This window comes from Vidua macroura, chromosome Z, assembly GCF_024509145.1.
Source record: "Vidua macroura isolate BioBank_ID:100142 chromosome Z, ASM2450914v1, whole genome shotgun sequence".
Taxonomy (NCBI): Eukaryota; Metazoa; Chordata; class Aves; order Passeriformes; family Viduidae; genus Vidua; species Vidua macroura.
The window spans coordinates 13,396,599-13,423,842 of NC_071611.1; the positions used below are offsets into that span (position 1 = coordinate 13,396,599).

The window sequence follows — 27,244 nt, forward strand, 5'->3', positions numbered from 1 at the left end:
GGCCAGGCCCCCTGCCCTGCCCTGCCCCGCCCTGCCCCGGCCCGGCCCGGCCCGGCCCGCCCTGCCCTGCCCCGCCTCGCCTCGCACCGCCCGTACACGGCCATGTCGGACAGAGCGGAGGGGCCCGCGGGGGGCCCCTCTGGCTCGCCCACCCGCGACTCCGCCGGTGTCTCCGAGCCGCGGATCATCAAAGTCACGGTGAAGACTCCCAAAGAGAAAGAGGAGTTCGCCGTTTCCGAGACCAGCAGCATCCGGCAGGTGAGGGGCGGCGGAGCAGGCTGAGGGAGCCGGCGGGGCCACGTTGGGGCCGGGGCCGAGCGGAGCGCCGCCCGGCGGGGAAGCGCCGGCCTGCGGCTCTCGCCTCCGGCAGCGCGGGGCGAGGGCCCTGCCCCGTGACAAAGCAGCTTTTGCTCGGCCGGGTCGCGCCGGGCGCTGTTGGGCGAGCACCTGCACCGCCCAGGAGAGGACTGCTGCCATCTGAGGCTAGCGGAGGTGGTGGAGAAATGTGCCGCCTCGTACCCTCCTCTCCGACTTCTCTGTTACACTGTAGAGGGCCGGTTCGGAAGGTGGATGTAGCTCATTCGTGAAGTCATTGAGTCGTAGAATCGTTTGGGTTGGAAGGAGACATTAAAAATCTTCCAGTTCCCCTGTCGGAGACAGGGACACCTTCAGCTAGACCAGCTTGCTCAAAGCCCCATTCAGCCTGGTTTGGAATACTTTCAGGGATGGGCCATCCACAGCTTCTCTGGCCGGCTTGTTCCAGTGCCTCACCACCCCCACAGTAAAGAATATTTTCGTAATTGCTAATCTAAACCTACTCTCTTTTACTTTGAAGCTATTGCCCCTTGTCCTGTCAGCACATGTTCTTGCAAACAGTCTTGCCTCATCCTTCCTGTAAGTTCCCTTCAGGTCACAATTAGGCCACCCCAAAGCCTTCTCTTCTCTCATTTTCTAGCTGTGAGTTGTCCTGTTCAGCTGACTGGTTTTGGTGGTAGTTGTCTCACTGGCTGGCTAATAGAAAACATACGCAGTCACTTGTATCTCTGTATTTCCAATGTTTATTTTGATCTAACGCTGGCTTTAAAAACAGCGTAGGCTGTTTTTAAAGTAGGCCTTCAACTTCGGGAAGTCATAGCTTTGCACTGTGTTTGTAAAATCATCAGTCTCCTGTGCTTTGATGTGCTAGTTATGGATATGGTACTTAGCATACGAGGTTATGTCAGATAACCAAGTTATTAGGGATTTTGTGCCTTCCTGTGAAAGTTTGTGCCCCAGCTGCCTCGGTCTCAAACTAGTGACACCTGCTGATTCATCGACACTGTTTCCTGCAAGTCTTCTAGTTTTGTAGGTTTGCTGTGCAAGTATTGACTAAAACTTCATTTACTTAAATTAGAAAGCAACAAATCATAGCAAAGATGCTATCAAAATGTAAAAATGCAGTCTTCTGCTTATAAAGAATGTAGATGTTGCTAGCTTCAGAAATTCTTTCATTGTCCATAGGATTTCCCAGTTTTCTCCTTGAAATGGCTCTAACTGTGGCAACTTCATGCTATTCCACAATTTTTTGTGTGTCATTGGTATTGCAGACCTCATCAAATAAAGATTACATGTCTGAAAGACCACTAATGTCTAGATACAGAACTTGACATCATTCCTTAAGTGTAAGCTGAAGGACGCTGCTTGGTTAATAGAAGAGGATACAAAAGATGAAGTAAAAGCTCTGAAATTTCAAATGTAGTGCTAGCACTTCAACTAGATTGTCAGACTTTTTTTTCACCTAGTTGCTGCGAATAGAGAAAATGCTAATATTTCTTTCAGGTTTTTTTTTTTTTTTTTTTTTTTTTGTCCTTATGTCTAATCTACATTCAGTTTGGTTTTGTGGTTTTTTTTGGGTTTTTTTTGGTGGTTTTGTTTTTTGTTTTTTGTTGTTGGTTGTGGTTTTTTTTGGTTTTTTTTTGGTTTTTTTTTTTTTTTTTTTTGGTACATCAGTGTTTGGGATAGAAATGTCCCAGACTTGAGTTTCATTGAGGTTGTCTCAGCTGCCAATGCATTGAAGCTGCTTTCTTGTCTTCTCTGGTCTTTTGGCAGCTGCAGTGTTGTGTGCAGTGAGCTACTCTCTCTGCAAGCTTGATCTAGACATTTCTCCCAAAAGTAAAAAGACTATGTTTGCTTTTTAGTGTTTTCCACTGCTTTCCCAGCAATCTCAGTCTGAAAGGGGTGCTTTCCATTTCTCTGTTCTCCATATATTTGTGAGCAGCATCAATGCAGTTTTTGTAAAAGTCTTTGCAGTTTTGGGACTTTTGTTTTGTTAGGATGTTTCAAAAGAGAGATTCATAAACTGAATTTAACCTGAGGATTGTGTTTGTCCTGTAAAGCAGTCAGCCATTAGTTGGGTCCTTTGGAATTAATGAAGAGATTTATTTCAGCTGTGAATTTCATAATACATTTAACTTTAACAGGTTTGTTTCAGATTTGAATACTGGTGGAGCTCCCAGGTTTTCAAATAAACAGTTGTCATAAACTGAAATGGTTGTACAACCTATCAAGAGCATGAATTTTTACTGAAAGCAGTCATGAAAGTTTAGGGAATTAACAGAGCACACTACTAAAGATGTCCCTGTTGTCTACAGATGCCTTAAACTGTGAGTGTTTTCTCTCTTGGAACTGTTGTTAAAATATTAGATGTGCAGTTATGACTTAATTCTTGGGAAGTAAGATTGCCCTGCTGGGTTGACCATTGGATTGAAGTCCCAGGCAATGAAACAGCACTAAAAAATGCACTGTCCCCGTAGTGTGACTAATACTGGCTTTTTCTCTTAAACTGGAAAAATGAGCTGTTGATAATAATAAGCATCAACAGTAGATGCAGTGTTTCTAGAACCAGCCTTCAGAATAGGTTAATCTCAAATACCAGGCAAGGTGCACATCTGTTCAAATGCATCTGGGATCAGCAAGTGGTTTGTACAGTTGAGATAGGTGGGCCAGTAACTTGTAGGCCAAAAAAAAACCAGCAAAAGCAACTCCCTCAGTATATTTCTATAGCTAACAGCTTCAAGAATTGAGTTGTTTATTTCTTTACGGTCATTTCAACTACTGCTAGAACATTAACCTAGATTTTCTAGGAAAATATTTTGTGTCATCAGGGCCAAATTTAGGGCTGAAAAAATTATATTTTATGTTGCCCCATTTTTGTAAACCATGTCTGCAACTTTTCTGTCAAGATTTTTTCCTGTATTGGAAGACTTCAGGAGAACAGATTCGTTACTGTCATCCTGTGTTATGCAGCTAGAGCAGTCAGTATGCAGGTTAGTACGGAAAATAAACTAAGTACAAAGCTACTCTGGGAGATCAGTTGATTGCAACTGCTGTCTGTCTATCTTTTATTTTCTGAAAACAATTTGATTGTGCTTAGCCCAGTTTGGCTCAGTATTAGGACGAGGACCAAATATTTACATTCTTGACTGGGTATGATACCGGTCTTTCTCAGAGCAGAGACATAGTGAATATGTGATGGGAAAAAAGACGGAATACCTATAAATTTGTTGACTTTAGCTGACCCTGGCAGTGCTGATACTCCGGCTCACTCTCTTGTTCTGTGTTTTTTTCCTTCGGTTTATTTTCTGAGTTTGTGGCAGTACAGTCTTTGCAATTTCTTGCTTAGCAGAGTTGTCTTAATGTGTTTGGTAAAGCCTGTAAACAAAGAAGAAGCGTGCTCATTTTAGGAGCAACTCATGCCTTCATGTCTTAGTGAATGACTTGAATTTTTTGAGTATTGAGGTGTTGGAACCTCAATACTCAGTTTTTTTACCTTCATCATTTAGAATGAGGGAGTTTTAGAAGAGTTAAAGCTTGCTGATGCTTCCTGATGTGTTCTTGTTTTAGTGCCCTGTGTTGACATTTTCTGTATTCATCAGTTTATTATAACTGGTCCAGAGTTACTGTCTGTGGGTGTGTAGCACAACAAAAGATACTGAGTTGTCCATTCTGTGAGCATTACAACTCTGAAACAGAGTAACATGTCTAGCTGTGTGTTATTAACTACTGGGACAACAAATAGTGGATACAGTAAATCTGTGCTAATAATTTCAGAAACTTAAAGTTCTTGCAGAGAATGATTGCCAGTCCTTTGATTATATGAAAATTTCAGAGCAATGCCCATCAGGAAGAGTAAGTGAAATTGAGTTAGCTCCACAGAAAACAGATTAGATCCTCTTGCAGGTTTTGGAGATTTTTCCCCCTTTTTATTTAGCTTCAATCTTTAAATAGAATATCTCTTTAGTGTGGAATACAGTTTTCAGTAACAGCATATTTAACAGCTTCTACTGTGTTTGTTAAAGTAGTTGATCACAAATGTGCTTTCTGCACTAAACTACAGATAAAGTCCCTGAATTACTTAATTTTGAGTGTATATGTATCCATTGTGTTGAGACTGATTTTTGTCAAGTGGAGAGCTTCTAAATTTCTTATTGAAATTTCAGTACTGTTTATGGTTGAAACTTTAAATCAGTAAATCCAGGGTTTCATTTTTGTGCCTAGTTCTCACAATCCCAAATTGGTAGTCTTCTGCTTTATGAAGATCACACAGGTGTAAATGTTAAATTGTTAAAGCTTTGGGTAGTTTGGTAGTGGAGCATCTTTCCTGGCTTGCATATGCTTTTAGTATTTTATGTAATTTTTACTTTTTAAGCAACTGTACTTTATAGGAACAATTCTTTTAACATGATCCAATTCTGTTTCACTGTTTTTCTGTAATCCAGGGATTAATGAATGCTACAAACAAAATAGGTTGAACCTATATAATGGAATCTAGTCTGTTCTTTGTTTCCAGGATTGTGATTCAGGTTTCTGTTGTTTCTCAGGTATCTCAAGGCACTTGAATACATGGAGCATTTAGTGTTAGATTTTCCATTGTCTGGTGTCTCAGTGCATTGTAACACATTTGTGTGATTCTTTATGTAGTCTGCCTTGTGATATACTCTGATTATACTTATTTCTTAACCTGGGTTTTTTTTCCCCCATCATTTTGTGATATCAAAATTGTTTTGAAGCAATGGTAGGTGATTATTTGATAGCAGAACCATCAGAAGTAAAAGTATATTGACTTTCCTGACTATTAGCTTAGTTGGATGTAACTCAAAGGTATCAGTGGCCATAATACTCAGCAGGTGTTTTCTGATAAATGACTGGCAGACACAGTAAAATAAGAAAACTTATTTACATAGTAGTGTGAAGTGTCTTTTGTGTAGATACATCTCTGCATAAAAATAAGATATTCATGTTTATTTTTTTAATTTTTTTTTTAATGTTATCTATGTGTCGTGGTTTGACATGGAAGTGAATTTTTTCCAGGAAGTTGGGTCAAACTAATCAGTGGTCAGGTTTGGATATTGGCACCTGGAGTGACTACTGAAAGTATGGACATGCCTCTGAGAACACAGGGGGTTAAAAGCAAGAACTCCCAGGGGAACTGTCTCTTTGGTTCCGGTCGTCGGAGAGTGCAGTGCAGACTCTCCCCTGCCCAGCCATGGGCTGCGTGCGGGAGGGGAAGCCACGCGGCCTGGTCCAGGTAGGCCGAGGGGCTGAAGGACTGGAACCGAGCCAGCTCCTGGATGGAAGGGTGGAGAGGAGCGGAGATGCCTTTGTTCCCCCCCCCCAAGAGGGAAAGTGACAGAGAGCCTGGCGGCACCTGGAAATTTGCCGGCAGAGGAGAAGGAGAAGGGGGGGGATGGTGCCCAGCGTGGGAGGCGGTGGAACACCGGACCGAGATATCAGCCGTCCAAGGAGTCTGAACATTTAACCCTTTCCAGGAAATGAGGGCTTTTTAAAAGTATTACTCCTCCTTGATTTGTAGTGGAAGAGAGATAGTCCGGGACCTGAGATGTTAGAAGAAGAAATATTTAAGTGGGAGGAGATGATGAAGTAGCTTTTGGCTGGACTTTTCTTGTTAGCCATGGACTGAACTAAAATCTCCTGCAATAGAGACTGCATTTTAGGGGGATGCAGTGGTGACCCAGGGAGACCTGTTTCAGCTTCGAACAGCACAAGAATGGCGAGAAACGAAGAAAGCTGAAGAGGGAATGGTGATACCCTCTGTCTTCGGGAAGAAGATGAGTCCTGTTTTTGGACCCCTCGGCCCCAGGGGAAAATGGGGGGGACTGTAGTCCCAGGATGAGAAACTGAACTGTTGTATTTTTGGGTCCGTGGCAAAGCATCCTTAAAGGAGCCCTATGAGCAGTCTGTCCATGCACGGTGGTGAGAGCACTGTGACATGGAATGGAGAGTGTCACACTGGCAGATTTTTTTTCTTTCCGGGCGGTTGCCATGTGTGACAGGGAAACACAGGGGGGCAGCTGTGTTTCCTGGGGGGTCTGTGGCGCAAGAGAGACTTCTCTCTCCCTTGATAGTTTGAGTATGGATTACCTGAAGGGTGGCAATTTGATCAGGAATCCCGGGTGATGTTTCATGGCTGGGTGTTTTTGAAAATTAGGAGGAGGAGGGGTGTTTTAAAAGGTCTTCATCCTGGATTTAATTTATGTGTTTTCTGTATTAGTAGTAGTTTAATAAAGTTTTTTTCCTTTGTTATTAAGCTTGGGCCTGCTCTGCTCTGTTCCTAATAACATCTCACAGCATTTATTTAGGAAAGGTGCATTTTCATGGGGATGCTGGCATTGCGCCAGTGTCCAACCATGACACTATGTCAGATGCATTTGTCCTGTGAGTTTGTCTTGCTAAAATCCCTCACCCTCAGTGAGGGGTGTCACACAGTTTTAAAAAATTGCCATACATACAGTTCAAAATTGCCAACAGCATAGAAAACCTTAATGAATAATTAGCTGTGGTAGAAGTGCAATGTAAAAAAAACCAGAAAAATATTTCAATCTAGTGACTATAAACCTTGTCTCTGTAAGAAGGGTCATTGTCTGGGAGTAAAGTTAGGGTAAAATCTTAAAAATTTGGAAGATATGTTGATGTGGTGTTCTGGTTTTGACTGGGATTGAACTAATTTTCTTAGTAGTTGATATGGTGCTGTGTTTTGTATTAAGTGCGAGAATAATGGCAATACACTGATTTTGGCTCTTGCTAAACAGTGTTGTTGTTTTTTAGGAATGTTACTCCCTAACTCAGTGACCCCACTGAGTTTCCAAACCACACTGCTGCTCTCTCTCCCCTACCTTTTCCTCTCCCTCTCCCCCCTAAGCCTGAGTGCTTTATTTGTTTGTTAAATAACGTTGAATGTTGTATAAATTAGTTAAGTTGTATAATACAGTTGAGAGTTTTCAAAATGAAAATACCAGTGAAAGAGAGGAGTTGAAGCATTTCCTACTTTTATGCAGCACAAAAACCTCAATGGCTTAAGTTGAATCTTAGTGTCCTGTAACTTGCAAAGCTTTTTCTCTTTTCACTCTTCTTAAGTTGTCCGTCAACCAAAGGCATGCTGGAGAGGAGAGCTGGAAGCACGAAAGGTCAAGATCACAGGTCGAGATAAAAACAATTTACTGGAAACAGCAATGAGATAAGAAAACAAATATTAACAGCAACAATACTAATGACAGAGGGTGCAAGAAAATCAATGATTGACACGGAAAAACTCCCTTGAGAATGGACAATACTGAACATCTCCCTCCACCATGTTTTCTTGACCAGAAGGAACCCCTTCTCCCTGGAAGAGATTCCATTCCCCAGCTGCTGTCAATGACAAGAGGTGGTGTAGAACAACCTCTGGGTTCAGGCCATGGCGCCTCCTGGCTCCTGCAAAAATTAACCCTTTCCTGGCCTGAGCCAGCACAGTGCTTATTCTAAATGGAATTTTTGGTTTGTGTTGCTTTGCCAGTGATCAGGTACGTAACTAACAGGCAGAGGGTAGATTGGCAAGTGCTTTTATGGGAGAAGCATTGCTTCTCCGAACAAAGGCTTGGAGAAGTGCAGTGGCTTGCTGAAGAATCCCTGAAGGGAATAGAAATGGCTAGAATTTGAGTTGTGAGTCCTTTACACTACCATGCACTGCTGCAGTTCACCATTTATGGACTGCTAGCCTTTTAGGCTCATCAAGGATCTGACTTGGAGTTTTGAAATGTGGGGGTTTTTGTGAGTTTGATTTGATTGCAGACATTTGAGGAAATAATTCTGTTAGGAAACTAGCATGGGTCATTGGCAAAGCCACCATAAGATAGTAACTCCATTAAGACATGAAAGACAGTACTCTTACATAGAATCCTTATTTTGTGTGTTATTTCTAGCTTTATCTGTTGTGGGGCAAAAGTGCTTGTATTTCTGCTTGAAATGACAAATTCTTATTTTCCTTCCTGTATAGTGTCCTAGAGTTGTGCAATGAAACCCTGTTTTTACTGACTCACTTTAAGTCAGTTATAAGATGTCCAGGTCATGATTCATCCCGAAAGGAAACCACAGCTATCAGCTGTGGCCATGAGTGTGTTTGGTTCCTTACTTCTTGGGTCAAGATGACCTGTAACCATTAATTCTGTTGTATAAAAGAAAGCTGGAGCTCATCAAAGTGTGCTTCTAATGCTGCTCAGTGTGAGTGTAAAACAGACAGGAGTTCAGTCAATATGCTTAACTGTGTATGTTGTTAGGAAAAACAATTGAAAGTTTAAATATTATGGGTGTGTTTTGAACAGCAGTGCCAAGCAAGGTAATACTGTTTCAAAATCTTTCTTTGTAGTAGAACTATTTGAGAGACTGCTAGGAATGAAAACTGCAGTTCAGCCTTCTGCGTACAAACATTTGCTTCCATGTCATCCTCTATTGTGTTCAAAACAGAGTTTCATGTGGGGAGAGTCAGAAATCTTACTTTTTTTTACAGTCATCTGGATAAAATTGTAGCTTAACATTTTCAGAGTGGTTGAAGTTTCTAGGGATTGGTTTTCTGTTACTTTCAATGGACTTAGATATTAATTGCCCAAGACCTCTTCCAGGTTGTTACTGTAATTTAATTTTTAAATACGATTTACTAAGCTGAGGTTGAGAGATTTTTTCTCAATTCTCTCAAAAAAGAGAAAATATTTTTAAATTTATTTGTTTTCTTCTTTTTATTACTTTATCACAACACTATGTTTTGTGAGTGGATAGTAAGATTATTACAGTTGCTGATTTTGATGTCATAAAATGTGTCAACAGAAGTTTTGTAACTATTATATGGTTGTAATATATCAAAGGAGAGTTTGAATGTTAATACTTTCACTTTACCTGGAATAACACTTTACCAAGTTCTTCCAAGGCCAGGTTGTCAGATGTTAATAGGTTAATGTTTAAATTATGGATCTGTTCTGCAAAGTGACAGTGCAAAACAAGATCTGGTTTAGTCAGATGTTCTACTTCATGTGTATTCAGATATTTTCTTTGTTTGGTGACAAAGTATTTGCTTTGACTAGCTCGGGTACCAGTATGCATTTGTTCAACACTAGACATCAACATTTTATGGTGTCCATCTGTACCTTGCAAAAACCTTGAGAGGCAGTCATGTTGAGCAGGTGTAGTAAAAGTCCTAGCTTGCTTCAGAGAGTTGGGTTTTTTTTTCCATGTGTCTTAACATTGAACAAAAAAAGGCAGCTTTTTAATGGTGATTATTTTAAAGTTGCTATGAAGATACAGGTATTTGGCATGGAATTGAGAGTATAAACAAGAAGTGCTGGTGTGCTGCTAAAAAGCCAATGAGTGTTCTCAATATGAAAACCTCTTCTGCTTTTGTATTTCAAAACAAAAAAAGTTTATGTAAACAAGTTAACTTGAGGTAAAATGGCAATTTGGGCAAAGTCCTTCAACAAGACAAGCTTTGGATTTGTTCTAATTCATTTCAAATCTACAAGTTGCCATGCTTTGAGGAGAATGTAACCTTGAATGAACTCACTCTGGTTAAGAATGCTTTTTACTTTTCTCCCTAGGACAACCAAGCCTCTCTCTAGACATTAGTCCAGTGTTTTAGTCTGATTCCCACTGTGTTTCTCTCCACATATTTTTCTAATAATCATGTAAAAAATACACATGATTTTACATTATTTTTGCTGTGTTCAGATACTAGAGGAGTACAGTGAACTAGCTTCCGTGAATACACTAGGTTTCAAGTATGTTGAAGTATTATTTTCACAACTTTGAGTCCTTTTCTGTGCCCAAATATGACTGAACACCTTTGTAGTACCACAAGGCATAGTATTATTACAATGAAGTAAAACTTACATTTAGAACAATAAAGCAAATGAACTGACATTGTTGGTTGAATTATTACACGATAATTAAAAGGATGAGTCACTGCATTAGGAGAATTGGACAGAAATGCTCATCATTTCCAGCCAGTGACGTTGAACTTCTGCTTTTGGTTTTCCTGGTGGATGAAGTATTTAAACTGTAATTTACTGATACTGTTATTTAGTTATGCTGTACAAACTGAAAACCTCAACAACACCAAAATTATTTTTTTAGAACTGCCTGAATTTCTATCATCATAATCTGTCATGGTTTAAACCCAGCCAGTGATTATCATGCAACTGCTTCCTTACTTCCCTTCTGCCTAGTGAAATGGGGAAGAGAATCAGTAAAAAAAAGAGTAAAACTCATGGATTTATATAAGAACAGTTTAATATGTAAAACAACAACACTAATAATAATAACAACAATCATAGCAATGAATGAGAGAGAGAGAGGAATAAAACCCAAGAGAAACAAATGATGCACAGTACAGTGGCTCAGCACCCACTGCCTGATGCCCAAGCCTCTTCCCTTCACTGGCAAATGCTCCAGCCACAGTCCAAGTTTGTGAAAGCAGGGGTTGGGAGAATGAAGAACCATCCTCTGTGGAAAATAAGGTTCAGGACCCATGGGATCTGATGAGATACATCCATAGGCCCTGAGGGAACTGGACAAGAAAGTAGTTAAGTAACCACTGTATTTGCAAAGTTGTAGCAGTTCTCCATGGAAGTTACCACAGACTGGAAAAGGCAAGAGAACATCCATATATTTTTGGGAAAGGAAACTGGGAAGACTCAGGGAACTACAGGCTGGTCAGACTTACCTCAGTGCCTGTCAGGATCATGGAACAGAGCCTCCTGGAAATTATGCTAAGGAACATGGAAGGTAAGGAGAGGATTGGTGACAGTCAGCACAGCTTCACTAAGGACAAACTTGATGGTTGCCTGTGATGGGGTTGCAGTGATGGCGGATGAGGAAAAAGTGCATGACATAATCTTCCTGCACATATGTAGAGTGTTTGACACTGTGCCACATCACTTGTCTCTAAACTGGAGACTCATGGTTTTGACAAATGGACTACTCAGTGAATAACAAATTTAAAGGGTTGGGGTGAATGGCTCATTGTCCAAGTGGAGACCAGTGATGAGTGGTGTCCTCAGGAATCAGTACAGGGGCAAGCACTGTTTAGCATCTTTGTCAGTAACACAGACAGTGGGATTTAGTGCACCCCAACTATGTGTGCCAGTCAGTCTGGTGTGAATGAGGCACTGGAGGAAAGGGATGCCATCCATGCTAGGCTTGAGAGGTTGACTCATGTGAACCTCATTAAGTTCAACAAGGCCAAGTGCAAGGTCCTACACTTGGTTTGGGGCAATCCCAAATACAAATACAGGCAGGGTGGATTGGGAGCAGCCCTGAGGAGAAGGACTTGGCGGTGCTTGTAGATGAGAGGCTGGACATGACCCAGCAATATGTTCTCACAGCCCAGAAAGTTGATTGTATCTTGGGCTGCATCCAAAAGCAGCATGGCCGGCAGGGTGAGCGAGGAGGATTCTGCTCTGTTCTGGTGAGACTCCACCTGGAGTGCTGCATCCAGCTCTGAGAACCCCTACTGAGGAGGACATGGACCTGCTGGAGTGAGCTAGGAGGAGGCCACCAAGATGATCAGAGGGCTGGAGCCCATGTCGTGTCAAGACAGGCTGAGAGACTTTTGTTCATCACGGAGAAGAGGAGCTCCCGGGAGACCTCAGAGCAGCCTTTCAGTGGCCAAAAGAGGCCTACATGAAAGATGATGGGGGATTTTTTATAAGGGCATAGAGTGATGATACAAGGGTAATGACTTTACCCTCTTTAATATTAGGAAGAAATTCTTTACTGTGGGGACACTGGTACAGGTTGCCCAGAGAAGCTGTGGATGCCCCATCACAAGAAGCATTCAAAGCCAGACCAGACTTTGAGTAACCTGGTTTGGGGAAGGGTATCCCTGCCCGTGGCAGAGGAGCTGGAACTAGATGATCTTTATGTTCCTTTTCAACAATGTTTCTAGGATTATGTTTTCCATATGTGTAGATGATTTTCTTCCTCTGCCTCAGAAAAAAAAAAAAGTGTATGAAGCTAATCTGTTATTTTAGGTGTTTTGGACAGTTAACAAGCAGTTAGTTAGAAAGCAGTCTCTTTTGTAAAAGGTCTTGTATGATTATGATTTCTCAATGAAATGAAAAATGTGTTTATTCACTGTGCCCTGGGCTGTAACTGCATTTCATGTAGCTGTGTCGTGCATTGAGTAAGAAAGCAGAGCCATATATAGGTGTAGTATATATGGTTTTGTCTGTGTGGAAAGGAATGCTAGTTTTGACAAATGGAAGGAAGGCAGCAAAAATATATCTAAGGAGAGCGTATACTCAGTTCAAGCAAAAGTCTAGACAGATTTATCCTCTTTGTGGCATTGTGTCATCAGTCCTTCAGCAATGGATGGCTTCAGCGGTATGCACATTTCGTATGTGTGTACTTGCTAGTATACAATTATATGCATACTTACCATGTATGTACATATGGGTGTGTTTAAGTACTGTATATACTAGTATGTATTTATATCCTGGATGCATGCCTGATTGAAGTCACAGTGGTCTTCAACAGAAATCAGATTTTTCTTGTCACAACTTATGTAACTAATGATCTAGATGTGAAATATTTCAGATTTCCTTTTCTGAATGACAAAGAAATATTTCCCATCTTCCCATGGACAGAAAGAAGTTCAGGAAACAAAAGTATTTCTAGTTTGTGAAATACAGAATATTCAGTACAAGTGAGGTGATATAGCAAATGTGAAAAACAGGTTGTTCTTAAATTATTTTTTTAAATTGCAGTTCAGTGTTTAATTATATAAATGTATAATATTAATTTTTTTCTTTAGTTCAAGGAAGAAATCTCTAAGCGTTTCAAGTCCCACATTGATCAGCTTGTATTGATATTTGCTGGAAAAATTTTAAAAGATCAAGATACTTTGACTCAGCACGGAATTCATGATGGACTCACTGTTCACCTGGTTATCAAAACACAAAACAGGTAACCTTAATAACAAGTGGTCTTCTATTTATCTCTAGAGAAGTTAAAGTACTCTGCATTATTAATAGTTTTCTGTTGGGCAAAACTAGATTTGAATAAATCACCTTAATCAGCTCCTTAGTACAGCTGCTGCAGGACAACAGTGAAATTATGAAATTACTGTGGTTTTTTTTTTTTTTTATTTACCTCGTATTTTAATCTGGCTTATGCTTTTAAATACTTTACTTTTTCTTTTGGTTGTTTTTGGGGAGTTTTTTTGGTTGGTTGGTTTTTGTTATATAGCTTTTTTATTTTTCGTTCCAGCTGTGTTTTGGCTTCACAGTTGTTAGGTATCATCTCTTACTATCCATTAATACATTAATGTGTGTTATGCAGATTTTCTTTTCACAAATGAAAACTTGCAGTGAATCTTTCTTTTTTTTCTCTGCAGTGAATTTTCTTTCCTTGTTTTACCAACACAGTGAATAAAGACTGTTTTGGTAAAACAAGGAAAGAAAAATTTTGGGAACTGCTTTAGTGTAATGAATTTATCTGTCGAACTAGACTTTCAATTTTAAGGAGTTTTGGGATTTTTTTGGAGGTTTTTTTTTTTTTTTCCTGTTTGGTGTTTTGTTTGTTTTTTGTTTTTTCCTTTGGTGAAGAAGCATTAGAATGATGGTCAAAAAGCTGTATCAGTTAGCTATGGTGTGTGCACTTCCTGTGAAGTGCCCAAAACTCCTTCCAAAAAGTAGAGCAATAGATCCCTCAAAAGCAGTTTGACATTAGTCAATAACATGTTCATTCTTTTAGAGTCAAAGTGGTTTTGCTCCTGTTCTACTTAGGTCTTTCCTGTTTATGGTAAGGATCCCCTCTGATATGAAAATGTCATATGTTGAAGGAAAGAGCATGGAGTATAGGAGAGAACAGAAATAGGCCTTTCAAGGCCTTACCAAAACACAAAGGCTGGCTAGTAACATTAGCATTAAATACAAATTCTTGTTGAAATTAGTATCATTATCATTAAATGCAGGTACCTTTTGAAATTGATACCTTCAGTTCTATATTAATGCCCTGGAAGGATTATGTTCTCTGTCCTGGAGTCAAAATACATGTTTGTACTGTCAGAGGTCTCCCTTTCCTGCCCTGTGCCTTCTCCACCTGAAATTTAGACTGATACAAGCCATGCCAGTCTTGAATATGGTATTAGTTAATACTGCAGTTCTGGTCCTTTTGCATCTGAATGAGTATTCTCCTGTTGCTTTTTTTTTTTGTTGCTTTTTTTGCCTGCAGTCTTAAGTGAGGCAGAGAGGCACCATGAGTACTACTAGGAGGATGCGTTTGACTTGTACTGTCTTCAGAGGGTTTATAGTTTGGACCTACTATAGCTGTACATACTGAAATACCACTGCCAGCCTCTTAGACCTTCTTGCACTTTGCCTCTGAGCAGAGGAACCCTCAGGAGCACAAATGTCAAATGTGTGTCTGGGGAATTTTTGGTGTTCCTGCATCTGTCTTATCATGCATCTGTCTTATCAGCATTGCACTCCATGTCTTCATTTGTGCCTGCTATTTTTTGAATCATTTTAGAAGACCCTGTTTCTATTATCTGCAGAATGTTTTAATCATGTCTGGGAAAATGAAGTATGAGCTAAGAACTACAGATCCTTTACATGTTCCTGTGCTGTGCTCAAATGGTGCATCGAAGTTTTCACCTTCTAGCTTTGCTTGAATAAAGTAAAAACATGCTAAAAGCTGCTGGAGAGAATGAAAATCACTTCTGAGAAAGTATAGCATTGTCCTGAAATATCTCAGTTGTATTCTTGCTAAAATATCTCTATTTAATGCTTGTCTCAAAATACAAGATTTAGACCCTGCCAGAGTGGTCTGGAACATGCTGATTTTTTGCCTTGAGTATCAAGATTGATTTGTTCCCACCTACTTTATGCTATGCCAGTTACTTTTCTGTTGACTCTTGCTGTTACTGTTGTTGCTGTGTATCTGAATAAGTAAGTTATTTTCCAAAACTGGATCTGAAAGTGATCTTTTCCCTTCTAAGCTATGCTAGATGTGTAATTTCAAAACAGGAATCCTCATATATCCCAGCCAAATGCTTGTTAAAAAAACAAGATTACTTTTTTTACTGTGGTACATTTTCCAGACTGCTACAGACTTTTAGTGCAATCTTGTAACCTATCTTCTACAGTGTCAGTGTAGCAGTGAGGGATTAGCAATGGGCAGTGAAGATAACATGGAATTTCTGAATAGAGTTCTAGGTCAACAGGTATCATTTGTTCACAGGTGCTGGGAGGAAACATAATGGCAAAACGGATATAAAAGGCAATGTGCACTTGACAGGAATATCACTGGAAGACTGGAGGCTCACAGGCTTGACACTTACATGAACCATTATCCTCAGAGAATGCCCCGATTTGCATGGGAGCACTACTGAACTTCAAGTTTCAGTGTCATGTACTTTTCTTGTCAGACTTTTGAGAAACCTTTCATGTCTATGACATTAAGCAGTGTAGTTGCTTCTAAAAATAGTTTCTTAGTTGAAAATACAAATAGGATTTGATGCTTATTATTTTTCTTTTGCTTGTGGAGGAAAGATGTTTGTGTTCTCTAGATTAAAGAAAACCAAATATCTCTAGCAGGAGAATCACGATCAGTATACAGTCTATAATCTTTCTCATTCAAGTTACAGCTGCTTGGCTGATTATAGTCATCTTGTGTTCAAAGTTTGCAGTTGCTGATAATGAAGTTAAAGAACTCTTAGAAACCTCAGGAGAATATCTGCATTTAAGGCATCTTTCTGATTTTTTTCTTTTTTTGGTATAGTTGAGTTTTGGTATAGTTCTGATGTTTGCTTGAGTGGAGCAAGTACTGAGTTATGTTATAGGAGAAAGGTCCTCCAAGGTGAACTGAAGTATGGAGTCTAGGGTACTTTGAAATTCTCAAATTTTTTTGTGACATCTGAATTCATAGTTTTTAAAAGTGTTTTATTCTGTAGTACTGCAAATATAGGTATTTATTGATTGTTGAACCACAGTGGAGAATTGATTTGGATTTCCAAGTAGTCTCTTTTCTTTAGAACAGAGAGGTCAGGTTAGCTTTATTCAAGCTCAGTTCCTTGATCTCTTTTACTTCATGGCAGCATTTGTCTTTACTTCATGGCAGCATTTGCTTGCAGTAGAAGGGTGTGGTGAATACACAGCCTGGGCAGCCTTTAGAGTCTGTGCTAAATTATGCTGGCTTTAGCTTCACGTGATGTGATTATCAGCCTTTTCTTGAAGTCTTAAAGGTTATTGAGAGTTTGAGGATTTGTCTTCTAATAAAATGTGACTTTAACTGAATTTCACATTTAATAAAGCATCCAATTAGAGATGTGGCATGAAATAAATTCCGCATTAAATTTGTCAGGCTTTATTTCTTGAAGGTTTGGGCATGTTATCAGTAGTATGTGAGTATAGTGAAATAAGACATGGATCCTTAAAGCAAGATAAAGACAGAGAAAACAATTGATTGGCAAGCATCATGTGGTAGGATAAGAAAGTGGTAATGGCTGCAGTGATACCTATCTGGGTTTTTTTACTATTTGAAACTACGGTTCTGAAAAACTGATGACATGACAGGTGTCTGAGAAAGATTTATTACAGGAAGCCATCTGGGGATAACTGGGTTTTGACCAAGAATCAAAATGTAATTTAAGATTCTGAAGTATAATACTATAGCTACATTTAATGAATGTAAAATAACTTGTTACACTCTATAAAGTTTTAAAATTGCTTTTTTAGATCACAAGACCACCCAACTCAACAGGCAAACACCACTGGGAGTACTGATACCACATCAACATCAAGCAGTAGCACCTCAACACCAGCGTCAACAAATAGTAATCCCTTTGGCTTGGGTAAGAATATTTGTTAGGTAGTATGGTTTCTTCTCTTGGATTCCGATAATCATCCCCAAAGCTGTACTACAATGTTGACAGAACTTGAAAAACAAAACCCAAACAAACACATCAGTCAAAAAACTGATTACAGATATATATTGAATTGGCTGTAGAAGGTTTCTGATCAGTTGGTTACCAGAGGAGAGTTGTTTCATTAGTTTTATATAGAATCACAAAATAGTTTGGGTTGGAAGGGATACCTTTTAAGGTGATCTAGTCCAACCTCTGTGCAATTAGCTGGGACATCTTTAACTAGATTAAGTTGCTCAGAGCCCCATCCAATCTGACCTCGAATGTTTCCAGAGATGGAATGCCCCAGAGATGGGGCATCCATCAGCTCCCTGGATAAACTGTGCCAGTGTTTCACCACAAATTTCACTACAAGATTTGTACTGTTTCACCTTCAGTGGTAAGGCACTACTGATGCTATATTTTGGCACTATGGGTAATGAAATGCCTTCCAGTGTCCTTGTACTACTTATAAGTGCATCTGAATTCCTGTTACCTGAATACAGATGAATCATAGAAGTTTGGACCTGTAACGTGAAGCCAAGATCTGCAATAAAAGCAACAAAATTGCTGTTAATCTTACAATTAAGTATTTCTCAGGTTTCAAGTCTGATAGTGTTACGAGTCTTCACTTCTATGAATGAAGAGGCTGAAGTCTGTTGACTTAAAAATTATAACCTATTTCCATAGTTGCAGTGGGGTTTTTTTTCTTTCTTTTTTGTCCTTTTTTTGCATTTGGGAGTGGGGAAGAGGTAGAATTGGAAAAGCCAATTACAGTAAGCAGATGATTTCTTAGGTTTTAATAGTTCTTTGGTCTGTCTAGTACCTTGTGAAACTTTTTATCTGGATTCAGCAAAACACAAAAATTCAAAACGTAATTAGCTCTTGGTGCATTATTACCAAGAGGAACACAGGTTCTGCATTTAATTAGAATAGGGAATATTACTCATATTGGGAGTTCACTCTTAGTTATAGTCTAACCAAGAGGAGACAGATAAATGATTATTACAAATGCAATTGTTAAGTGTTGCTAGAGGGAGCAGGACATGGACCTAAAGCCCCCAAACTCAAAACATTTCTTGTATCTTGGCTTTGGAAAATGAGAAGAAAAGTTATTAGAATTATAACAAGTTTTATTTAAGAATAAAGTTTGCAGAATTTTTAGTTATGTGTCTTGTTATTTAAGGAAGCATATCCATAGTGAGAACTCCTGAACATCCTTGCAGAAGATGGGACTTTCCATTCATTTTTGTTACTTTGAAGTATGAGATACGTTCAAGTATTTTGTATTTAGAAAGAATCTGGATGTGATTGGAAGTATAGTCAGTCACATCCTTTTTTTCATCCTCTTAAAGGTGGCCTTGGAGGTTTGGCAGGCCTGAGTAGCCTGGGCTTAAATACTTCAAACTTCTCGGAGTTGCAAAGTCAGATGCAACGACAACTTATGTCCAACCCAGAAATGATGGTTCAGATAATGGAGAATCCATTTGTTCAGAGCATGCTTTCAAATCCCGACCTGATGAGGCAGTTAATTATGGCGAACCCTCAAATGCAGCAACTGATGCAGAGAAATCCAGAAATCAGTCACATGCTGAATAATCCAGATATAATGAGACAGGTATGTAGAAACATCTATTAGTTCATGACTTGTGATTCTGCTGTTATGTAAACAACAGAGTAGGAATTGGACATGCTTAGTGGAGTGTGTAAGCATTCTTGAAGTATTTAGTCTTACTCAAAATCCATAAAAGGTTGCCATAGAAAAACAGTGTCTACATTTCTTGTTGTTAATGTCCAAAATAGACTGATATTTCAGAAAATCTGAAGCATAGTTTTTGGAAGTCATTGAATACATGTCTTCTGAGGCTAGAACTGGATGTGGTTGTCTGCCCTTGAAACCTGTTGTCTAGCCAGCAATTTTACCATAAGTAGTAATTCTCCAAAATACTGCATATTTTCATTGTGTCTTACTGTGAGTACTTCTAAATGCTTTTTAAATTAAAGGATAAATAAGATATGTCGTGCCAAAATGTATCAAAACCCAAAGAGATTAATAGATGCTTTTGAAATTGTATGTATTTATTTTAAATTTCATACTACAGGCTGCCTGCTGTAGTGATGCTAGAAATAGAATTATGGTAGAATGCTGGCTAAATACCCAATTGTGTTGATTCACACTGAGCTGACAGGTTGATTCAGCTCTAATCATAATTTTAAACTAGGTTAGACAGGGATAACTGAGATATTGCCAAATGCTGACGTTTTCACTTTAGAATGGATTTCTTATTAATACAGATTAAACGTTCCACTTCTCTAGACATTAGAACTTGCTAGAAACCCTGCAATGATGCAGGAAATGATGCGAAACCAGGACCGAGCGTTGAGCAACCTTGAAAGTATACCAGGGGGATACAATGCCTTGCGGCGTATGTACACAGACATTCAGGAGCCAATACTGAATGCAGCACAGGAACAGGTGAGAAAAGATTACAAATGACACAGAAAGGAAATACTTATTTTTTTGCATAAAAGAATTTAAGTATTTCAAATTTCCAGATGCTTACTTGACAAAACAATTCTTGAAACTTTAAGTTGTTATGTAGCCTTTTACTCTTGAAAGAGCTTTAAAAATCCTGTGTTCTTCTGAGCCTGAAGAAATACAGCTATCACTTTGTGTGATTGAGATGCTATTTTAAAGTTAATAGATTAGTTTGTTACTTAATTTTTAATTCCTTTAATTCACTGCCTTAAGATTTGGAGGTCCAGTAAAATCCTTTTAAGGGTGTTTTTAGAAACTGAACTGAAGGTGAGAAGAATAAAAGACTTTAAAATCAGAAACCAGTATGCAAGACAGAATTTTACTGTGATCAAAATACAATGCAGTAGCAACATTACTTTCAAAAAGAAATATTATTTAATTTTTAGGGGGGATCCTAGTATTTCTCAGTGTTAGTGTCTTTTCACAATATTTACATTTAATTATTTTAGACTGAGTGAGTATAACTTGATTAGAAGCCATAAACGTTTATTTTCATGTATAATTTAGAAATTTGTAGATGATAAGTGTTTGCTTTCCTTCGTAGTTTGGAGGTAACCCATTTGCTTCTTTAGTAAGCAATGCATCAGCAGGAGGGAACAATCAGCCATCTCGTACAGAAAATAGAGATCCTCTGCCAAATCCGTGGGCTCCTCAGTCCAGCTCACAGACTTCCACAACAAATACCAGCACTAGTGGAGAGACCAGTGGCAGCAGTAATGCTGAAAATAGCACTTCAGGCACAACGGGACAGAGCTCAACTGGACCAAATTTAGGACCTGGGCTTGGAGGTGTGTTTGTTATTGCAACTGTATATATTTGCACATACTTGCAAACTTACTGAAATTATTCTTTCATTAGGAAGAGAGTTTTTTATTCAGTTTTTGTTGCTCTTTGCTTTTGTAGAACATTTTACTGTTATCAAAGTCCTCTGAAGAAAAATAGGAAAAATAAATATGAAAAATAATCTAAGTGATAATGATCCTTGTATACTGCCTTAAAATAACAAAGGTAGCAAATCTGTAGATGAATTGTAGTATTTTTTCTGTTCTAAGGCAAGTGGGAAAACAGCTAATAATGTGGATATTTGATGGGAGTGTGTGTTGGGTACAATGTCTGTCTTAACTTCTAGGGTAGATATGTCTCTGTAAGCAGAACTGCACTGAGGTAAGATTCAGGGTCTTAAACTCATGAAAACCAAGTGGTTATATTCCGGGTTTAGATAGTGTACTTTGTTGGTAATCATAATGCTTACTAATGTGCCCTTTACTTTTTCTTTAAGCTGGTATGTTCAACACACCAGGAATGCAGAGCTTATTACAGCAGATAACAGAAAACCCACAACTTATGCAGAATATGTTGTCTGCACCCTACATGAGAAGCATGATGCAATCATTAAGCCAGAATCCTGATCTTGCAGTACAGGTAAATTGCATTTGGTATAGTAATATATTGTGTGTATTAAAGTAAAAAAAGACAAAACCCAAAAGCTCAACAATTGCCTGTGGCAAATGGGTCAGTTTTTATTGTTAATTCCTAAGTCACTGAAATTATTACCTACTTACTATGAACAATTTGTTGCCTTAAGTTTCTTCAATTTGGAATTGGATATCATGCCTCACATGCTTCAAAAATCACTTGTGGGATTGTGTATGTTTTGCACAGCCCTAAACTTTTGATCCAGCATTAGAAACAGACAAAACAAGTGCTTTGGTTATGAATTAAGGTAGAGCTAACAGTAAATAAATACCCCCTCTAGTCTGGGAAAAGTGAAGCGGGGGCGGGGTGCCCTATCTGTGTTTTACAGCGGGGGGTGTACTTGGTGCCCTATCTGTGTTTACTCTGGCTTTAACTTTTCATTTCTGACCTGTGCTCATTGTAAAAGTGGAGATGCTGTTTTATGAATGGTGTTGTAGAAGTGCTTTGAATTTTTATTTAAAGTGGTAATATTGAAAGTCAAATTCTGAACTGACATTGAAAAAATATTACCTCTTCTCTCTTCTGTGTTAAATACTTGGACATATCCTTGACTTCAGATGATATTTATAGCAGAAATATTTGTAGTGGAGGCTGAACAGAAAAGGATTTTCTTGTAATACTTGGCAAAACTGCCTTATTTGTAAAAAAAAAACAACAACAAAAAAAACAATGATGCAAAAGTAAAACAAACAAAAAAAAAGACACCCCCAGAAAAATTTGGCCAAAGGAGTAGATGATTATTATTCTATAAGGTAATTTTCATAGACTATTACTGTATTATCTGTAGTTGTTTTTAAACCTCCAGTGGTTTTTACTGCTTGATCTTTGAAGTTAAATATTTTTGTCCTATAGATGATGTTGAATAATCCTTTATTTGTTGGAAATCCTCAACTTCAGGAACAAATGAGACAACAACTTCCAACTTTCCTTCAGCAAGTAAGATGAGATATTAGCTCTTAATAAATGTCTTCCAAGTCAATGAGCAATGTTTTTAGTAACTGGTGCCTATCTTTGATTTGGCTAATAGCTAGATTCTGTAATATATTCTCATTAGCTTTAGATACTAAGTTAGATTGTCCCTTGATAATATTCTTGCTAATGTCTCCATCTCTTTCAAAAGTTAAACCTAACTGTTGTCTATGACTAGCACAACCACTAAGATTTGTTCTTGCTTCTTTGCTTAGAGGGAATAAATGCTTTTATTGCACACCAGCCAGAAAACACCCATTTGTGACAAGATTTATTTCAGAAATTAAAAGGAATAGTACTTTTCACACTACTAGTTAAAGTTTCAGTGTGCTTTTCTCATACCTCTTCAAACCTGCATTAAATATTTGGAAAAGAGGTCCTAGAGCATGTCCTGAAAGACCCAAGTCATTAGCTAATTTAAAAGAAGTGAGTTTTGAAGTCTTTCCTGGAAAGATTGCTCCACTGTTGTCTTCTGTTCATACCAACATTGTGTTTGCAGCCCAGGTATCTATTTGGTGTTAGTTGCCACAGTGTGTAGTAGTACTGTGTTTCCTAAATAGAAGCAAGCAAGATTTTTGTAGGGATTGAAAACTTAATCTGCTGCATGAGTTGGGCAGTCCTTGCAAATCAGTGTAAATATGTGTTACCAAGATCTGACTGCACACGGGAGGTTTTATAAGTAAAATAATGAGCATGTACATGAATTACAGTAGCATGTTCAGCATTCAGAAGATAGCTTATATTGTTTGAACCACATGAATGGCTGTGGTGTTTTGTATTGCCACTGCTTTGTAATGACTCAGTAGTATCCAAGGATACTAGCATACATTTGTTTTGAAATATGTTAGTAATTGGTAATTAATGAAGGCACACTAGGAATCATATCTGTTTCCTTTGTGTAGCTCCTTCTGTTATTATCACCTTGGAATTTATCTGTACAAATAGTTCTCTGTTGTATTCACTGTCTGAAGTTAGATGATCATTAGCAGGTGAGATGTGGAGAATTATCTGGATATTCTCAGAATGTTGGCAATATTTCAACTTGTGTTTATATTATGGGATTGGGAGATAGAAACCATGGAATCTGCATAATGGAAGGCATCTTTTGCAATTAAGGGCAATTGCCCAGCAGAACTAGGGAAGAATGGCTGCTACTGGCATTAATAACATTAATAGAGATGAGATTCAGGTCACCTAGGTGCTCTAAGAATTGTTGGGCCAGCATTTATGTAAGACAGCTTTAAATAGCAGACAGTAAGTGAAGATTTAAATATTTTCATAAAGTAGTTGCAGCAGCTTTCTTTGGAGACCCCAAAATATTTATCTCTAAATTTGAATAATCTTTTCCATCTACTATACATTTATTCATTGACTTTTAGCTATCATGAAGATAAAAGTCCAAGGGATGAATGGAGAATATTAATTGCTCTTCTGAAGTCTCTTTAGGCACTCAGATCAGAGTTCTTCAAGTCCTATTCTGCAGTTCTGCTCTGGAGTAGAGGAAGTTTCACCTTAATCTGTGATTTCTACATTAATCAAATGTGGGTTTTCAGCAAAAGTAACCTGGTCTAGTTGCCAGGGGGAAGTTGCTAAGATTAGTAAGCCTATCTGGTCTTTGGTCTGATTACCAAAACCATGTTATTTGTAACTGACACATTGCTTTTCACTTACCTGTTGCATCTCTATGCAAAGCTGAGCATAAGCCACTAGTTTTTTGTTTGTGTCTAAAATAATGAGGTTTTTAGATGTTTCATTTCAGGAATGAAAAGGATCTGCTTTCTAAATTATTTGACTATATGAAAGCCAATTTGTAATTGAAGTCACAGTAGACTGAGAATCCTTGAATATTACACATTTGCTTGCTTGTATATTTTCCAGTATGTTTGTTTACATTTCAGGCTGTAAGAGCACTACAGATAAGAAGATTTGTGCAAATAGTCACCATCAAATTGCTGTGATCTGAAATCAGCTAGGAAAAAGGAACTTAGTACTTTTTATTAGGTATTTTTTTGGTCAAGTTTCATCATGTTCAGCATTGTTGCTTACCAGTAGTATGATATAGGAAACTAATTCTAAAATAAAGTACTAACACAGTCTTGTGGCCTTTGAAAGATTGAGATCTGTAATGAAGAATACTTCTTGTATAATTCTTGTTCAAAAGGCTTTTTCTACATCTAGAGAGTTCATTGCTCACCTTCTATGGAAGTTTTCTCACAGAAGAAAAAATAACTGAAGGATTTCCTGTAATATTCAACTACAAAATCAAAAGCCAAGTTCTGAAATTATGCCAGATTCTATGAGACATCTAGCAATAAAAATTACCTTGGAACATCTACATATAATGAAGAGTTTCTCTCCTTCTCTTAGATGCAGAATCCTGACACGTTATCAGCTATGTCAAACCCCAGAGCAATGCAGGCTCTGCTACAGATTCAGCAGGGCTTGCAGACATTAGCAACAGAAGCACCGGGGCTTATACCAGGGTAAGAATTGATCTTACAAATTTGGACAGGAAGTCTTCCCTTGTGTTGGTTATTCTTTTTAGATTTAGAGATTTATACAGTCTTTATGAAAGATTCATCCTCTTGTCTTTTTTAGTTTAACCAAATTTGTTTTAGAATCTGTCACATTTGTCTGTGTGCAATCCTAAACAGTGATAACTCTGGTCTTTTTCTCAGTACTTTACTCAAATTGTTATCCTCTCTTTGACAGAATTTGTACCCACTAATTAATAAGAAGAGACAAACTAGTCTTTATTATTATTCAAGTGGTGTTTTTCTTTTTCTGTAATTTATACAGGTTTAATCCCGGTTTGGGTGGAGTGGGAAGCAGCGGAGCTCCTACAGCATCCACTGTACCTAGTTCTGTTTCCACTGAAAATACAAGTACAGCTTCAGGAACTGCTGAACCTGGTCACCAACAGTTTGTCCACCAGATGTTGCAGGCACTTGCTGGTGCAAATGCTCAGGTAATGGACATCATTATATTCTATTCTATACTTTTATTCTTAATTGTAAAATACTGGAACGAAGACAGTTGAGGGGAGAGCGCACTGGATGCTTCTGGTCAAAGGTCAGTAGAGGAGGCTTAAAAGTACTATTGCAGCTGTGCAAGTAAATACTGAAAAAACATCCTCTGTCCTGATTAAAAACATGCCTCTGAAGGTCATACCATTAAGACAGTGCAGAATTTTGCCATGAGTTTGTGTAAACAGGATCTTCCTATAAAGCACAGCTAACAGTTTGCCTTAGACTCAAGCTTTCTAACGATCAGGATTTTGGTAATTTTAGTCAACAGATACTTGGGAGTGTTACAAAAGAAGTGATCTTTATGTCAAGGAAAAATAAATCCTGTGATGTTCAAGATTGCTAACAACAACATAATCTTTGCTGTTCCACATTGCTAGGTTGAACTCTGTTTTGTTTTTAAAACAGCTATATGCATATCTTTGAGAAACTGTTCATGGGACATACATGTACCCAATTTAATTTGAATCCTCCTCTATTTGTCAGTTTTTCCTGGAGTTCAGGAATGGTATATAAGTGTAGATAATTTGACATTGCTGACTTGTAATAAAAAAAAAATTCTTTAATTGCTAATTGAATTTATTTGAATATATTTTTTGGAACTTGAAAAAGGTGTAGTCAAAAATTAGAAAAGACAGAGTGATGCGGAACCCACTTATGTTTAAATTGTGTATTTTGCTAAATATGTATTATGCTTTTATAGCTTGAAATTTTGTTCTTAGCAGCTAGAAAATCCAGAAGTTCGATTTCAGCAACAACTGGAACAGCTGAGTGCAATGGGCTTTCTGAACCGTGAAGCAAATTTACAAGCACTAATAGCAACAGGAGGAGACATCAGTGCAGCTATTGAAAGGCTGCTTGGCTCTCAGCCTTCATAGCAGTGTTTCTTTTAACTTTAAAAAATGTAATTTATTTTTGATAACAGCTCTTTAATCTTTCAAATTGCTTTATTTCATTCTGATTTTTGGGATTGTCTTGTTATAACTAAAACCAGTTTGATGCATTTGAAGGTGGAGTGCAGTAGTTTTCTTCAGACATTGGGAATCAATGCATTTTCACTTTTAAGTGCATCAGTTCTTCTGTTCAGCATTATTTGTGATTTTTTGGAAACAATATCAGCTTTCACAGTTGGATGAACAAGTTTTGTCTGACCTACAAATGGCCAATTTATTTACTACTTAAACAGTATCGTTCAGTAGTAATTTATGTAGATTACACATTAAAAAAGAAACAAAAGAATTGAAGCTGTGGGTACCAGTACTGCTTATTGTGATTTTGGCATGTTTTTTTTTTCTTGATTAGCAAAATGCTAGAAGATTTATACCACTTGAGTAATCTACCATCTTTTAATTTGTCTAAGGTATAAACACAATATATACAACAGAGACAGCTCATTTCTAGAGATTTACACAATACAATAGAGTGAAATTGTAAGCAATGAAAAAACAAACCAACCCCCCAAAGCAACAAAAAAACCCACAAAAAAAACCAAAAAACAAACAACAAAACTCAAAAAAAAAAAACCCAAAAAAAACCAAACAAAAAAAAACCAAAAAAAAAAAAAACACCAAAAAAAAAAACCACACACACACAAAAAAAGTCATAGGCCTTGAATTTGGTGTAGAACTGCCCAGGATCTTTGGTAACTATCTGAGAAAAAATGCCTAAGCAACTTCAGTTAAAATATACTAGAATTACAGTTCTGGTTTTCTCTTTACATTTAACTGTACAGAAACTTGCATTATAACATTATTTCAATATTCACAGATTATTGTAAATTACTTTTGTCATTGTCCAAATTAAAGAGTCACAGCCTTGTGCTCTGAAGTTGCTTCTATGGCTATTTGGCTTGTTCCACTGAGATTTTGTCATGTATTCTGATTTGTAATTGGAGAAATTAATTCTGTTCATGGTCATGTGATACTCTAATTACTTTTAACCACCAAGTAAAAAAATACTGTATAGCTTTTGAGTTTCTATTGGTAGTTACTTCTCTTGTGCACAGGTAATAAATGAATTGAAAAAATC

The 27,244-nt window shown here is 38.0% G+C and overlaps 1 protein-coding gene across 2 annotated transcripts; it reads left to right on the forward strand.

Moving 5' to 3' along the window:
* The first annotated feature begins 56 nt into the window (after window positions 1-56).
* UBQLN1 (ubiquilin 1) lies at window positions 57-27,244 on the forward strand. 2 transcript variants are annotated; one of them, XM_054004479.1, is made up of 11 exons: window positions 57-258; window positions 13,115-13,266; window positions 17,040-17,155; window positions 18,562-18,824; window positions 19,524-19,682; window positions 20,290-20,533; window positions 21,025-21,167; window positions 22,074-22,157; window positions 24,558-24,673; window positions 24,990-25,158; window positions 25,939-27,244. In XM_054004479.1, the coding sequence occupies exons 1-11, from the start codon at window positions 103-105 to the stop codon at window positions 26,092-26,094; spliced, it is 1,758 nt and encodes a 585-aa protein (XP_053860454.1). In that variant the 5' UTR covers window positions 57-102; the 3' UTR covers window positions 26,095-27,244. The 2 variants fall into 2 exon arrangements, with proteins under 2 accessions (XP_053860454.1, XP_053860455.1); XM_054004480.1 differs by having other exon boundaries at window positions 25,942-27,244.